Source organism: Lepidochelys kempii, chromosome 14, assembly GCF_965140265.1.
Source record: "Lepidochelys kempii isolate rLepKem1 chromosome 14, rLepKem1.hap2, whole genome shotgun sequence".
Lineage (NCBI taxonomy): Eukaryota > Metazoa > Chordata > Testudines > Cheloniidae > Lepidochelys > Lepidochelys kempii.
In genome coordinates, this window is record NC_133269.1 from 38,402,746 (window position 1) to 38,416,265 (window position 13,520).

Here is a 13,520-nt window from a genome sequence, read left to right on the forward strand (position 1 = left end):
TCACTGGTGGGCCACACACTACCTCGGTTACATGAGCAGCACACTGAGCTGGGCTCTTCACCCCAACTACCATGCCGAGCTGAGCCCCCCGGCCCTGGTCCAGCCGGACTTACCCAGCCATGTTGCAGGCCCACCCAATACAACTCCCCCTCCCCCACACACTGTGGCAAACCCAACCCAGGGGCGATGTGTATTTTAACTATTGATTTCCTGCATTTCAGGTGTTTACATTTTCATCACATTCAACCCCCCACCCCACTTCCCCTTGATCACAGATTACATGAGGGGCTTAGACAGCCCAAGAGTGACAGGGTCTCCTAGATCCCAGGCCATAGGGGGGCAAAAAAAGGAGTTCAGAGCCCTGCAGAGGGGTAGGGCTCCCCCAGATCCCAGCATGGGGAGGGGGAGAATTTGGGGCTGACAGGACTCCCTGCTCCGAAACTCACAACTTTTACACCACCCCTCACCATATCAAATCCCTCCCATCCCACTCCTTCCCCTTACCTGAGGAGGCCTCAACCCTTCTTTCCCTCCCTACTACAGGCAGGCCTGTCCTGTAGCAGGTGACTTCTGGGTACCCTTCTGGCTCTGTCAATCTGTTTCTTCACTTCACCAGGTGGGTATTGTAGTTTTAAGAATGCTTGATAGAGATCCTGTAGGTGTTTGTCTCTGTCTAAGGGATTGGATTGGATTGGAGCAAATGCGATTGTATCTTAGAGTTTGGCTATAGACAATGAATCATGTGATGTGGTCTGGATGAAAGCTGGAGGCATGTAGGTAAGCCAGAAAGGTACCCAGAAGTCACCTACTACAGGACAGGCCCAACAAAGAAAGTAACAGAATGCCACTAGCCGTCAACTACAGCCCCCAACTAAAACCTCTCCAGCGCATCATCAGCGGTCTACAAACTATCCTGAAAGACGATCCCTCACTCTCACAGAGCTTGGGAGACAGGCCAGTCCTCACTTATAGACAGCCCCCCAACCTGAAGCAAATACTCACCAGCAACTACACACCACACAACAAAAACACTAACCCAGGAACCAAACCGTGCAACAAACCCCAGTGCCAAATCTGTCCACATATCTATTCAAGGGACACCATCATAGGACCTAACCACATCAGCCACACCATCAGGGGCTCGTTCACCTGCACATCTACCAATGTGATATATGCCATCATGTGCCAGCAATTCCCCTCGGCCATGTACTTTGGCCAAACCGGACAGTCTTTATGCAAAAGAATAAATGGACACAAATCTGACATCAAGAATTGTAACATTCAAAAACCAGTAGGAGAGCACTTCAGTCTCCCTGGACACTCAATAGAATCATAGAATATCAGGGTTGGAAGGGACCCCTGAAGGTCATCTAGTCCAACCCTGATGACCGTCATCGTCGGCCGCTTCCGCTGCAACTCTGCTCGGCTCTTCTTGTCTCGCCATACCATGGCAAGCGTGCAAGCGTGCAGCCTGCTCAGCTGTTGTGTCCTGGCAGCAGACGGTGCAGTAGGTCTGCAAAACTGGTCATCCAACCTCCGCTTCCCCTGCAACTCTGCTCTCCTCTTCTCCTGCAGACGCCATACCACGGCAAGCATGGAGCCCACTCAGATCACTGTGGCAGTTATGAGCATTGTAAACACCTCGCGCATTATCCTGCAGTACGTGCAGAACAAGAACCTGCAAAAGCAGGCGAGGAGGTGACGGAAGCGCAGTGACGAGAGTGATGAGGACAGGGACACAGACTTCTCTCAAAGCATGGGCCCTGGCGATTTGGCCATCCTGGTGGCAATGGGGCAGGCTCATGCCATGGAATGCCGAATCTGGGCCCGGGAAACAAGCACAGACTGGTGGGACTGCATAGTGTTGCAGGTCTGGGATGATTCCCAGTGGCTGTGAAACTTTCGCATGCGTAAGGGCACTTTCATGGAACTTTGTGACTTGCTTTCTCCTGCCCTGAAGCGCAAGAATACCAAGATGAGAGCAGCCCTCACAGTTCACAAACGAGTGGTGATAGCCCTCGGGAAGCTTGCAACGCCAGACAGCTACCAGTCAGTCGGGAATCAATTTGGAGTGGGCAAATCTTCTGTGGGGGCTGCTGTGATCCAAGTAGCCAATGCAATCACTGAGCTGCTGCTATCAAGGGTTGAGACTCTGGGAAACGTGCAGGTCATAGTGGATGGCTTTGCTGCAATGGGATTCCCTAACTGTGGAGGGGCAATAGACAGAACGCATATCCCTATCTTGGGACCAGACCATCAAGACAGTCAGTACATAAACCGAAAGGGGTACTTTTCAATGGTGCTGCAAGCACTGGTGGATCACAAGGGACGTTTCACCAACATCAACGTGGGATGGCCAGGAAAGGTACATGACACTCCCATCTTCAGGAAGTCAGGTCTATCTGAACAGCTGCAGCAAGGGACTTAATTTCCAGACCAGAAAATAGCCAATGGGGATGTTGAAATGCCTACAGTTATCCTTGGGGACCCTTAATGCCATGGCTCATGAAGCCATACACAGGCAGCCTGGACAGTAGTCAGGAGCTGTTCAACTATATGCTGAGCAAGTGCAGAATGGTGGTAGAATGTGCATTTGGATGTTTAAAGGGTTGCTGGCGCAGTTTACTGACTCGCTCAGACCTCAGTGAAACCAATATTCCCATTGTTATTGCTGCTTGGTGTGTGCTCCACAATATCTGTGAGAGTAAGGGGGAGATGTTTATGGCGGGGTGGGAGGTTGAGGCAAACCGCCTGGCCGCTGATTACGTGCAGCCAGACACCAGGGCGGTTAGAAGAGCACAGTAGGGCATGCTGCACACCAGAGAAGCTTTGAAAACCAGTTTCATGGCTGGCCGGGCTATGGTGTGACAGTTCTGTTCAATCACCGCTTGCAGAGGCAATAAAGTCGTTGTTTCAAATTCATGCATTCTTTATTAATTCATCACACAAATAGGGGGATAACTGGCAAGGTAGTCCTGGAGGGGCGGGGGAGGAGGGGAGGACAAGGCCACACTACACTTGAAAACTTATTGAATGCCAGCCTTCTGTTGCTTGGGCAGTCCTCTGGGGTGAAGTGGTTGGGTGCACGGAGCCCCTCCCCCACCCTGCGCGTTCTTGGGCGCCTGGGTGAGGAGGCTATGGAACTTGTGGAGGCAGGTGGTTGGTTACACAGGGGCTGCAGTGGTGATCTATACCTTTCCTGCACCTCAACCATACGCTGGAGCATATCAGTTTGATCCTCCAGTAGCCTCAGCATTTCATCTTGTCTCCTCTCATCACGGGGAGGGTATTGGCTCCAGGGTGATAAACGGTTCCTGGCTGTCGGGGAGAACGGTTTCTCCACTTGCCTGGTGTGCGCTGTCTTCAACCTCCCCCCTCCTCCTCATCTTCCTCGTCCCCAAAATCCTCATCCCTGTTGTGTGAGACTCCCTTGCAGGAGTCCATGTATGGTGTTGGGTAGTTGTAGAGGCACCCCCTAGAATTGCATGGAGCTCATCATAGAACCGGCATTTCTGGGGGTCTGACACGGAGTGGCCATTTGCCTTTTTGGTAGGCTTGCCTGAGCTCCTTAAGTTTCACCCGGCACTGCTGCGGGTCCCTGTTATAGCCTCTGTCCATCATGCCTTTGGAGATTTTTTCAAATATTTTGGCATTTCATCTTTTGGAACGGAGTTCTGCCTGCACGGATTCGTCTCCCTGTACAGCGATCAGATCCAGTACCTCTTGTTCGGTCCATGCTGGAGCTCTTTTGCGATTCTGCGACTCCATGGTCACCTCTGCTGATGAGATCTGCACGGTCACCTGTTCTGATCAGCTTGCCACGCTGGCCAAAGAGGAAACGAAATTCAAAAGTTTGCGGGGCTTTTCCTGCCTATCTGGCCAGTGCATGCGAGTTGAGAGCGCTGTCCAGAGTGGTCACAATGGAGCACTGTGGGATAGCTCCCGGAGGCCAATACCGTCGAATTGCGTCCACACTACCCCAAATTTGACTCGGCGATGTCGCTTTCAGCGCTAATCCTCTCATCGGGGAGGAGTACAGAAATTGATTTTAAGAGCCCATTAAGTTGATAAAAATGACTTCGTCGTGTGGATGGGTGCAGGGTTAAATCGATCTAACGCTGCTAAATTCGACCTAAACTCGTAGTGTAGACCAAGGCTAAGGTGCCACAAGGACTCCTCATTGTTTTTGCTGACACAGACTAACATGGCTGCCACTCTGAAACCTGTCATTGTGGATAGCTCTCCCACTGTGCTATTCGCCACGGTCTGCAGCTCGGTGTTGTGGGACGGTGGAGCGGATCGCAATGCATCATGGGTGTGGGTTCAGCATCCCATGATGCATTTTTCCATCCCAGCATTCCATGAGCTTCGGACTGCATTTCGCTGCATTTTTAACTGCCCCTGTTTACTGTGCATCCGCCATCTCTACCTGAAAGAGCTGCTTTGTTCCTTCTGCCATTGTAGAACGCTTTCCCGTGCAACTCGGCATCACTTGTGCTGGGACCAAAGCAGCACACAGGCGAGTAGCATAGGGACCGGGTCTGAACCCGCATGGGTGCAATAGATGCACCCTTGCTTACCCTCAGGAGTGAGATATCAACTTCAGTGACCCCCGCCTGTGGAAAACGGGGGCAGACTTTTCATTATTGTCCATGGTCACCCTCAGGGATCCCCTGAAAACATAACCTACCCCTTGCCTCATCTTGAATGCCCACCACCCGTCCAGGCCTCACTTATCATGCTTAGGGTGTTTGTGGAGATGTGTGCTTGCCAGGGTTCATAGAGAAAGTGATTGGTATGTTATAAGAGGTGAATTTTTTCCTAAGGATTGTATGCTGTGTGTGAACTAACAATGATGCTTCTGTGTATTGTTTCTTGTGCTAATGCAAATGTTGTCTTCAGGGGAACTCCCTACACACTGGCCGAGCACCTTTGCCAGCTAAGGAAGCGACCAAGGCATAGCATAGAGGACATGTACCAAGAGGTTCTCCAATCCTCAGAGAGAAAAGAATCATAGACTTTAAGGTCAGAAGGGACCATTATGATCATCTAGTCTGACCTCCTGCACAATGCAGGTGATGGAATGCAGGAAGTGGAGAGAAAGGAAAGGAAGGACAGAAAGAGTGAGGAGCACATTCTAAAGGGACAGAAGCAAATGATTAAAGTGATGGAGGAGCAAACAGAGATGATGAAGTCCCTAATCATGCTTCAGTCAGAGCAGATGCATGCTCACCTCCCCAGCTAACCCTACTGTTGAAGCACTGCTTGCTGCTGTCCAGGTTTCCCATGTAAGATTTCATGAGTCATGGCAGTAAGGGGTAGGCTGGGTCTCCCAGGAACAGTAGGGACATTTCAGCATCCCTCACTGGAATCACCTGGTCTGGAAAGAAAGTCCCTGTTTTCAGCTTTCCGTACAGGCCAGTGTTCCTGAAGATGCAGTTTAGTATATATTAGTGCCCGATACTCTTATATTCTCACTTATTTATCTGTTTAGTCATGTAAGCACCTGTGGCCGTCCTCCCTATCCGCCTTGGAGTGAGGCCACACCCCCTTGCTACCACATTTCTGTAAAGGCAATCCTTAGTGGGGAATTAGCCATTGCTGGAGCTCAGGCCTTCTGGGCAGGACAGAGCAATATACAGTTTTGGGGCTCAGGGTCTCTGGGCAGGGCAGAGCACCAGACAGTCTAGGGAGCTCAGGCACTCAGGCAGGGAGGAGCACAAAACAGTCTATCACCTGGCAACATGGCTCAGGCAGATGGCAGACAAACGCAGTCCTCTTGGCCTAAGGTGGGTAGGTGGCCACCCCAGGGGTGGGGCAGCCGCAGGGGGTAGAGGGACCTGGGACCGTACTCCACTGCGTCCCAGCCCAGGCCCTAGCAGTGGCAGAGGGCTCCACCACTGGATCAGTGAGGATCCCACCACAACACGCTGATCAGCCCTCTCGTACCACCACCACACTGTTGTCTGGTGTCCTTGGGCTACTTCCTATGACCCCCTTGTCATGCACCTTTATCTTGTGGGGTGTCCTCCCTCTCCCCGGGGTATGCAGCTAGTGCAGTCCCAGCAGCTCTTCCGTGTCCTTGTTGATATCTCTGGCAGTTCCTTCAAGTCCTCAGTGCTGCAGAGGTCCCTCTTGGGTGCAAGACCCAGCAGTGGGTGGGAGGCGTCTGTCTCCTTCACCATCTCCAGCCCAACTGAGCTGCTGTGCCCACCTTTTAAACTTCCTGTCCAGCCCCTCTGATTCCGGCACGGTGGGCGTGTCTTGCCAGGCTCCGCCCACCAGGGCATGGGTGGTGGTTCCTCCCTGTGAGGCCTGGAGGGAGGCCACGCCCCCTCGCTACAAGTCACTTTCATAATTGATGGCTGCACGACCTCTATGGGTTCAAGTTTTTTGTTTGTTTTTGCTTTGCTTTTCCCCAGGTTTTGCAAATAATGAATGTAGTATTTTGTTATTTATATGCTATTTCCATCTAGTGCAGGGGTTCTTAAACTGGGGGTTGGGACCCCTCAGGGGGTTGCGAGGTTCTTGCATGGGGTGGTCACGAGCTGACAGCCTCCATCCCAAACCCCACTTTGCCTCCAGCATTTATAATGGTGTTAAATATATAAACAAATGTTTTTAATTTATAAGGGGGTCGCACTCAGAGGCTTGCTATGTGAAAGGGGTCACAAGTACAGTAGTTTGAGAACCACTGATCTCGTGCATGGTTTTTGCATTATTTGTGGGTATAAGTTTTGTTCATTGTGTGTTTACATTTTATATAAAAACAATAAAAATAAAGTTTAAAAGAAAAAGACTCCTAAGCGGGGAGGGCTCCAGACATACATCCCTTCTCCACCTCTCCATGGAGGATCTTCTGTGTGAAACTTCCAAACAGTGTAAGGCTTCTCTGCACACCCGCTGCAATCGAAATAACTAAATCAGTTTGAATTCACACCTTTGGATAAATTGAAGCCTCTTATTTCAGATTAAGATCATTTTATTTCAGTTTAGCTCATCAGTAAAAGTGTGGTCTGGTGCAGAAGGCATTACCTTCACCCTGTATTTCTTTGTTATCTAATGTCTGTATAATGTGGGTGCGCGTGTGGGTGTGTTTCCTGTCTCTCAGAGGAGTCCAGTTTTCTGCTGCCAACTTCTGTGCTCTGAAGGGTACAAGGCACAGCCAAGACAACCTGAACTCCCCAGTAACAAAGTTTGTTGGTAGTGAATTAATTGAAGGTTTGCCTGTACATACACATGCACTGGTTACAATGAAGTAGTGCAAAAACCTATATGGACACTTTTAAATGGTTTGGAAATGGCTTATATTAATTAAGCTTGAGTCGATTCCATCTTGATTTAAGAATGTCCACACAGGGATGTTCACTGGTTTAACCAAACCACTTTAACTAAACTGGAGCAAGCTTGTGCATAGAACAGCCCTGACATTAACATTAACTTTATTAACATTAACATGTTTATTAACATTAACTTTACATGATGTATATCAAATAGGAATCTGACCACATTAACTGACCAGCCACACTCATGGACTGACATTTGATTATTAGTTTAATAGGAAATGGCTTTTGATAACAGTGTAATGAAGCTTTTCGCTCATTACTGGGCACTGCAGGATTATCACAAGTTTATTTATTTCTTCTGTAGGTTTGGGCTCTGTTCCTGCCATCTCAGTGGAGGGACATCAGGATGGAGGGATCCGGGTGGTGTGTCAATCAGCTGGATGGTACCCACAGCCCGAGGCTCAGTGGAGAGATCTCCAGGGACAGCTCTTACCATCGGCTTCTGAAAAAATATCCCAAGAGGCCGATGACTTGTTTCAAACAGAGATTGCCATTGTTATAACAGAAGAGTCCAACCAGAAAGTGTCCTGCCATGTCAGGAACACCCGACTCAACCAGGAGAGAGAGTCAGCGATTTCCATAGCAGGTCAGTGCCTGTCCGTGCTGTGCATGGATAAGAACATAAGAACGGCCATACTGAGTCAGATCAAAGGTCCACCCAGCCCAGTATCCTGTCTACCAACAGTGGCCAATGCCAGGTGCCCCAGAGGGAGTGAACCTAACAGGTAATGATCAAGTGATCTCTCTCCTGCCATCCATCTCCACCCTCTGACAAACAGAGGCTAGGGACACCATTCCTTACCCATCCTGGCTAATAGCATTAATGGACTTAACCTCCATGAAATTATCCAGTTCTCTTTTAAACCCTGTTATAGTCCTAGCCTTCACAACCTCCTGAGGCAAGGAGTTCCACAGGTTGACTGTGTGCTGTGTGAAGAAGAACTTCCTTTTATTTGTTTTAAACCTGTGGCCCATTAATTTCATTTGGTGGCCCCTAGTTCTTATATTATGGGAACAAGTAAATAACTTTCTCCACACCACTCATGATTTTATATACCTCTATCATATCCCCCCTTAGTCTCCTCTTTTCCAAGCTAAAAAGTCCTAGCCTCTTTAATCTCTCCTCATATGGGACCCATTCCAAACCCCTATCATTTTAGTTGCCCTTCTCTGAACCTTTTCTAATGCCAATATATCTTTTTTGAGATGAGGAGACCACATCTATACTCAGTATTCAAGGTGTGGGCATACCATGGATTTATAGAAGGGCAATAAGATATTCTCCGTCTTATTCTCTATCCCTTTTTCAATGATTCCTAACATCCTGTTTGCTTTTTTGACTACCAGTGCACACTGCATGGATGTCTTCAGAGAACTCTCGACGATGACTCCAAGATCTTTTTCCTGATTAGTTGTAGCTAAATTAGCCCCCATCATATTGTGTGTATAGTTGGGATTATTTTTTCCAACGTGCATTACTTTACATTTATCCACATTAACTTTCATTTGCCATTTTGTTGCCCAATCACTTAGTTTTGTGAGATCTTTTTGAAGTTCTTCACAGTCTGCTTTGGTCTTAACGATCTAGAGCAGTTTAGTATCCTCTGCAAACTTTGCCACCTCACTGTTTACTCCTTTCTCCAGATCATTTATGGATAAATTGAATAGGATTGGCCCTAGGACTGACCCTTGGGGAACACCATTAGTTACCCCTCTCCATCCACTAGTTACCCCTCTCCATAGATAGACTGAGACACTGCAGACATGGGCAGAGAGTATTTATCATTGTGTCTCTTATTTATTGTCCTGGATCTTCAACGTGCTGAGCACAACTTGGAAAGTCCTGAGCAACCTCTCAAGTCTCTTTGACTCCAGTAGGAGCTGAAGGTGTTTAGCGCCTTACAAGCTGGGATGCCATTGGCCAGATTTTCATAAGAGCTCAGCACCCAGCAAACATCGTTCTTCTCAATTGGGGGTGGGGGCGGGGGAGGAGGGAATTCTCCTTTGTTCTTTTGCTGTAGTGAGAGCTATCACTATCAATTTAAGAGCAGGGGTTGGAGTGCAGGTTTTCCAGGTCCTGTTTGCAGGCTAGAGGGCTCTGCAGCAAAGTGAGCAGAATCAGGGTTTGTCTCCAGGAACAGTTAGTTTGTGGCAATCTGGGGTGTAAATCTCCCTCACGCTAGCCTGGCGCGCACTGTCTGTGTGGACCCTGCTACGTGCACTAACAATTCCGTAGTGCGCTTTGATCTACGCTGCTTTGAAATGGGAACAGTTTAAAGTGCACCAGGGAACTTTTAGTGCGGTGCAGCAGGGTCCACACAGCCTGTTAGTGCACAGCAAGCGAGTGCAAGGGAGATTTACACCCCAGCCTGCCGCGCACTCACTGTTCCTATAGACGAGCCAAGTTAAAGCAGGGTGAGGTGAGTTGTGCCTGCTACCTTAGGGAGCCACCCCTCTTTCTGTTACGGGGGTTCTTGTGTGTTAAGATTCCGGACTCTAAGAAATAAAGTCGTGTTACGCTGCAACCTCCCAGCAGGGGTATTTATGTTTGTATCTGACGTCTCTGTGTGTGCTTGAACGTCACAGTCAGTAGGGGTGGGGGAGGGAATTCTCCTCTCTTCTCAGTGTGACTGCTGGGTGCTGAGTGTTTATGAAAATCTGGCTAAAAAAGTCATTTTCCCCAAACAACAGAAGAGAGCCCTGGGTATGGTCTGAGCATTGCTATTTAGATTACATCTGAAAATACCAGCAGTAAAAGTTCAGGCCCAAAATATGCAGAAACAAAATCTTACCTAATCTTACCTAAGAGTATCTTAACTTTTAGGGAAAAAAGGTCCTGATTTTATGTGTTATTATCTGCCAAATAACTTGGTTAATACCGAATGAAAATTTCATCTCCATAATAATAAAAATGTTGCATTTGTAAAGCACTGTTAATCTGAGGTCTCAAAGTGCTGGTTAGTCTATGATATGCCCAGTATTACCTGACTGTTATGTTCACGGCATACACACTGAGAGTTGAAAACAAAACATAAATACTCTTCCTGTAAGGCTGCAATGTAACTGCTTTATTTCTAAGAATCCAGAGCTCTAACATGCCACAGCCAAATACAGAGAGAGAAAAAGCAGGCTGCTCCCTAAAGCAGAGAACCAGAACTCAGCCTGCCTTGCTCTAGGCTGGCTCTTTGCAGAATGACTTCAGAGGACCCAGACGCCCGCTCCCTACACAGTCCCCTAGCCTGCAAGCAGCACTAAGAAACTCTTCTGTATTTAAAGTGTCAGCTCATAATTTTTACACAGTTTTCAATACACCAGTCACTTAACAAGGATCCTCTAGTCAGCCATTGCTCCAAGGCCCAGGGAAGAGGACTTTGGAGGAATTTTGACTCTGAATTTCCAGGCTCAAGTTTTGTTTTTATTAAAATTCTGTATTAACATATGTTGGGCTAGACTCTCTCGTGTAACTGAGCCCCAGTGAACACAGGGGAGTCAGGGGTGTCAGGCAGCTGGTCACAACCCTCTGATTCTGAGGGCCAGTCTGCACTGAATGCAGCTTTGGGATCACTTAGAACAGCCTAGGGCAGGGGTCGTCCATTATTTTTTGTCAAGGTCCAAATTTCTTGGTCAAGGTATAGTCAAGGTCAGACACCAGAGAAAATAATAATAATAATGAAAAAAACAATGATAATAATAAGTAAATTAAAAGATTCCAGGGTCCATTCAAAACATCTGGTCGTCTATATTTGGCCTGCAGTCCACCTACTGACTACCCCGGCCTAGGGAATGCTTGAACTTATGCCAGTGGTAGGTAGGTGTTGCATAGCAGAGTCCACCCAACCCCCCCACCCCCCCTTTAATTAACCATGTTCAGTAACCAGGCTGGGACTTTCATTGGTTTAATAATAAAGCACAAAAGAGCCACATCTCACTGTGTATTTCCCTGTGAGACTCTTTTAACTAGTCACAGAGTCACCACTGTCACAGTGTCCTGCCTTCATTCTGTGTGTGTTTGCTCCCAATCAATGGCACTTTCTCTTGCAGAGCTGTTTTTCCCAAGGGTAAATCCCTGGATGGTGGCTCTGGGTGTGATCCTGGCTGTTCTCATTGGCTTGGCCAGTTACTGCTTCTGGAGGCAACACAGAGCGAAAGGTGAAGTAATGAGAGGGGGGAACTTGATGTGTGTGTGTGTGAGAGAGAGAGAGAGGTTTAATAACAAAACGAAAAGTAGAGATACAGGGATTAAGAGGCTATGATTCAATGTTTGGAGGAGTTTCAGGCAGTGGGAGCCAGGCTGAGGGTGGAGGGGGAGCTGGATAAATTATGACTTCACATGTGAACCGAGAAGTGTCAAGTGGTTTCACCCCGTCAGATCTCACTCAGGGATCCCAGTCGAATGTGATTCTGAACTATTCCATAGGGACCAGCATGGCTCAGTTTGAAACACTCATGCGGGGCTCAGTGAGCTGGGCTTGGAGTTCCGACATATGGAACTTGGCTGCTTGCAGGAAAAACAGAAAGCAAAGTAGGAGAAGAGAGGGGGCCAATTCTGCCCCCTAGTCTGTGCTTGCAAGTAGCAGCTGTGGATGGGCGAAGCAGTGGCTGTGCAAATGGAAAGGTTAGCAATTACCTTAGCTACACTAAGATATGCTCAGCCTGAGATCCTGCTACAGGAATAGGGCAATGAACTCTCTGTTGTAGTGTAAGTGCTGTAGCTCACGAAAGCTCATGCTCAAATAAATTGGTTAGTCTCTAAGGTGCCACAAGTACTCCTTTTCTTTTTGCGAATACAAACTAACACGGCTGTTACTCTGAAACCTGCTCAACTGTAGTTTTTTCTCTGGTCACAAAGGGCAGAAATTGGCCTTCAGTGATCTGTGAGTTTATAGGGAGCTGGGGTTTTCAAAGCCACCTAAGGGGTCTGAATACTCAATTTTTGTTTAAATTAATGGGCACTGAGTGTGCAAACCTGCAAGGCTGCTGTGAAAGTCCCACCCAGAGGGTTTTCTCACCTGAAGAGCTGTGAACTTTATGTAGAAATTTGCAAGTGTCAATTGGGAAGGGGAAATGTCTGTTAAGGTGATTTCCCAGTGGGGACGGAAGCAGGTAATTCAGAGAGCAGAGAGGAGCTGTGCTGTTTACTTGTGAAAGTTGGAACTGCGCAGGGCCGGCCCACAACATTTTGGCACCAGAGGCAGGGAGCTCAAATGACGCCCCCATGCCCCCTCGCTTGGGCCAAAACTTTGAAAGGTCTCAATTCTGCCTTCTTCCTGTTCTATTCCTCTCATGGTACTGCTCTTCTACCTACCCTTATAAAGGAGAACTAACAACTTAAAATGCCTTGTTCACAAATTTTAAGTAACACTTAACTTTCAAACACCTGAACAGCAAATGTAACTTTTCTTGTCTGCATAGTAAACACTGACATTTTTATCTGTTTGAATAATCAAAGTGGTGCTTTCTGTGCCTTCTTGGTTGCAAAGATTTGAACTGCTTCCTGAAGGTCCACAGTCTGGGCCAGCTCATGCTCTACTGAGATGGTTGCAAGGCCGACCAGCCTCTCCTGTGTCATTGTGGAGCGTAGATGTGTTTTTATTAACTTCAGCTTGGAGAAGCTGCGTTCTCCACTGGCAACTGTTACAGGAAGTGTTAGAAGTATGCGCAGAGCAACAAAAGCATTTGGAAAGAGGGTGGTCATCTTATTTGTGCATATATATTCCAGAACAGCCTTTGGAATTGATCCTGCTGAAATGTATCTTGAAAGGGCTTTCAGTTCATCACCTAAATCACTCGCGTCAGTATCGCGCATGTCATCATGTGTCAACACTGTCTCTAGTGCCCTGCATTGCTGGTGTAGGTCTTCTTCAGGTACAGTGAGGAGTTTTGGAATATCATACAACATACCAAATATACTGCTGTGTTCCTTGAGCTGCATGAAACGTTCTTCAACTGACTGTATTGCACAATCTAGCACCTGGTTAAAGAATTCAGCTTTGAATTGTTGTTTGGGGTCTCTTATGGGATTATCCCGTGCCTCGTCATCAAAATGTCGTCTTTTTCGGTGACTCTTGTATTCTTGAATGGGTGGGAAAATAGCTTCAGTGTGAAGTTCCTCTGCCAACTTCTGTGCACTCTTCAGAATGTGTTGAAGTCCCTTATCTGACCGGTAAGACTGTA

The 13,520-nt window shown here is 47.8% G+C and overlaps 1 protein-coding gene across 9 annotated transcripts in view; it reads left to right on the forward strand.

The window, feature by feature from the left end:
• Positions 1-13,520, forward strand: part of LOC140898041 (butyrophilin subfamily 1 member A1-like) — a 317,607-nt gene that overhangs the window by 280,815 nt on the left and 23,272 nt on the right. For 2 of the 9 annotated variants that reach the window (XM_073311461.1, XM_073311459.1), the window contains exons 4-5: positions 7,651-7,932; positions 11,388-11,495. The exons of 6 other annotated variants lie outside the window; for them this stretch is intronic. In XM_073311461.1, coding sequence (XP_073167562.1) covers positions 7,651-7,932; positions 11,388-11,495 — 390 coding nt within the window. The remainder of the gene's footprint in view (positions 1-7,650; positions 7,933-11,387; positions 11,496-13,520) is intronic. One more of the 9 variants, XM_073311462.1, reaches the window with a different exon arrangement.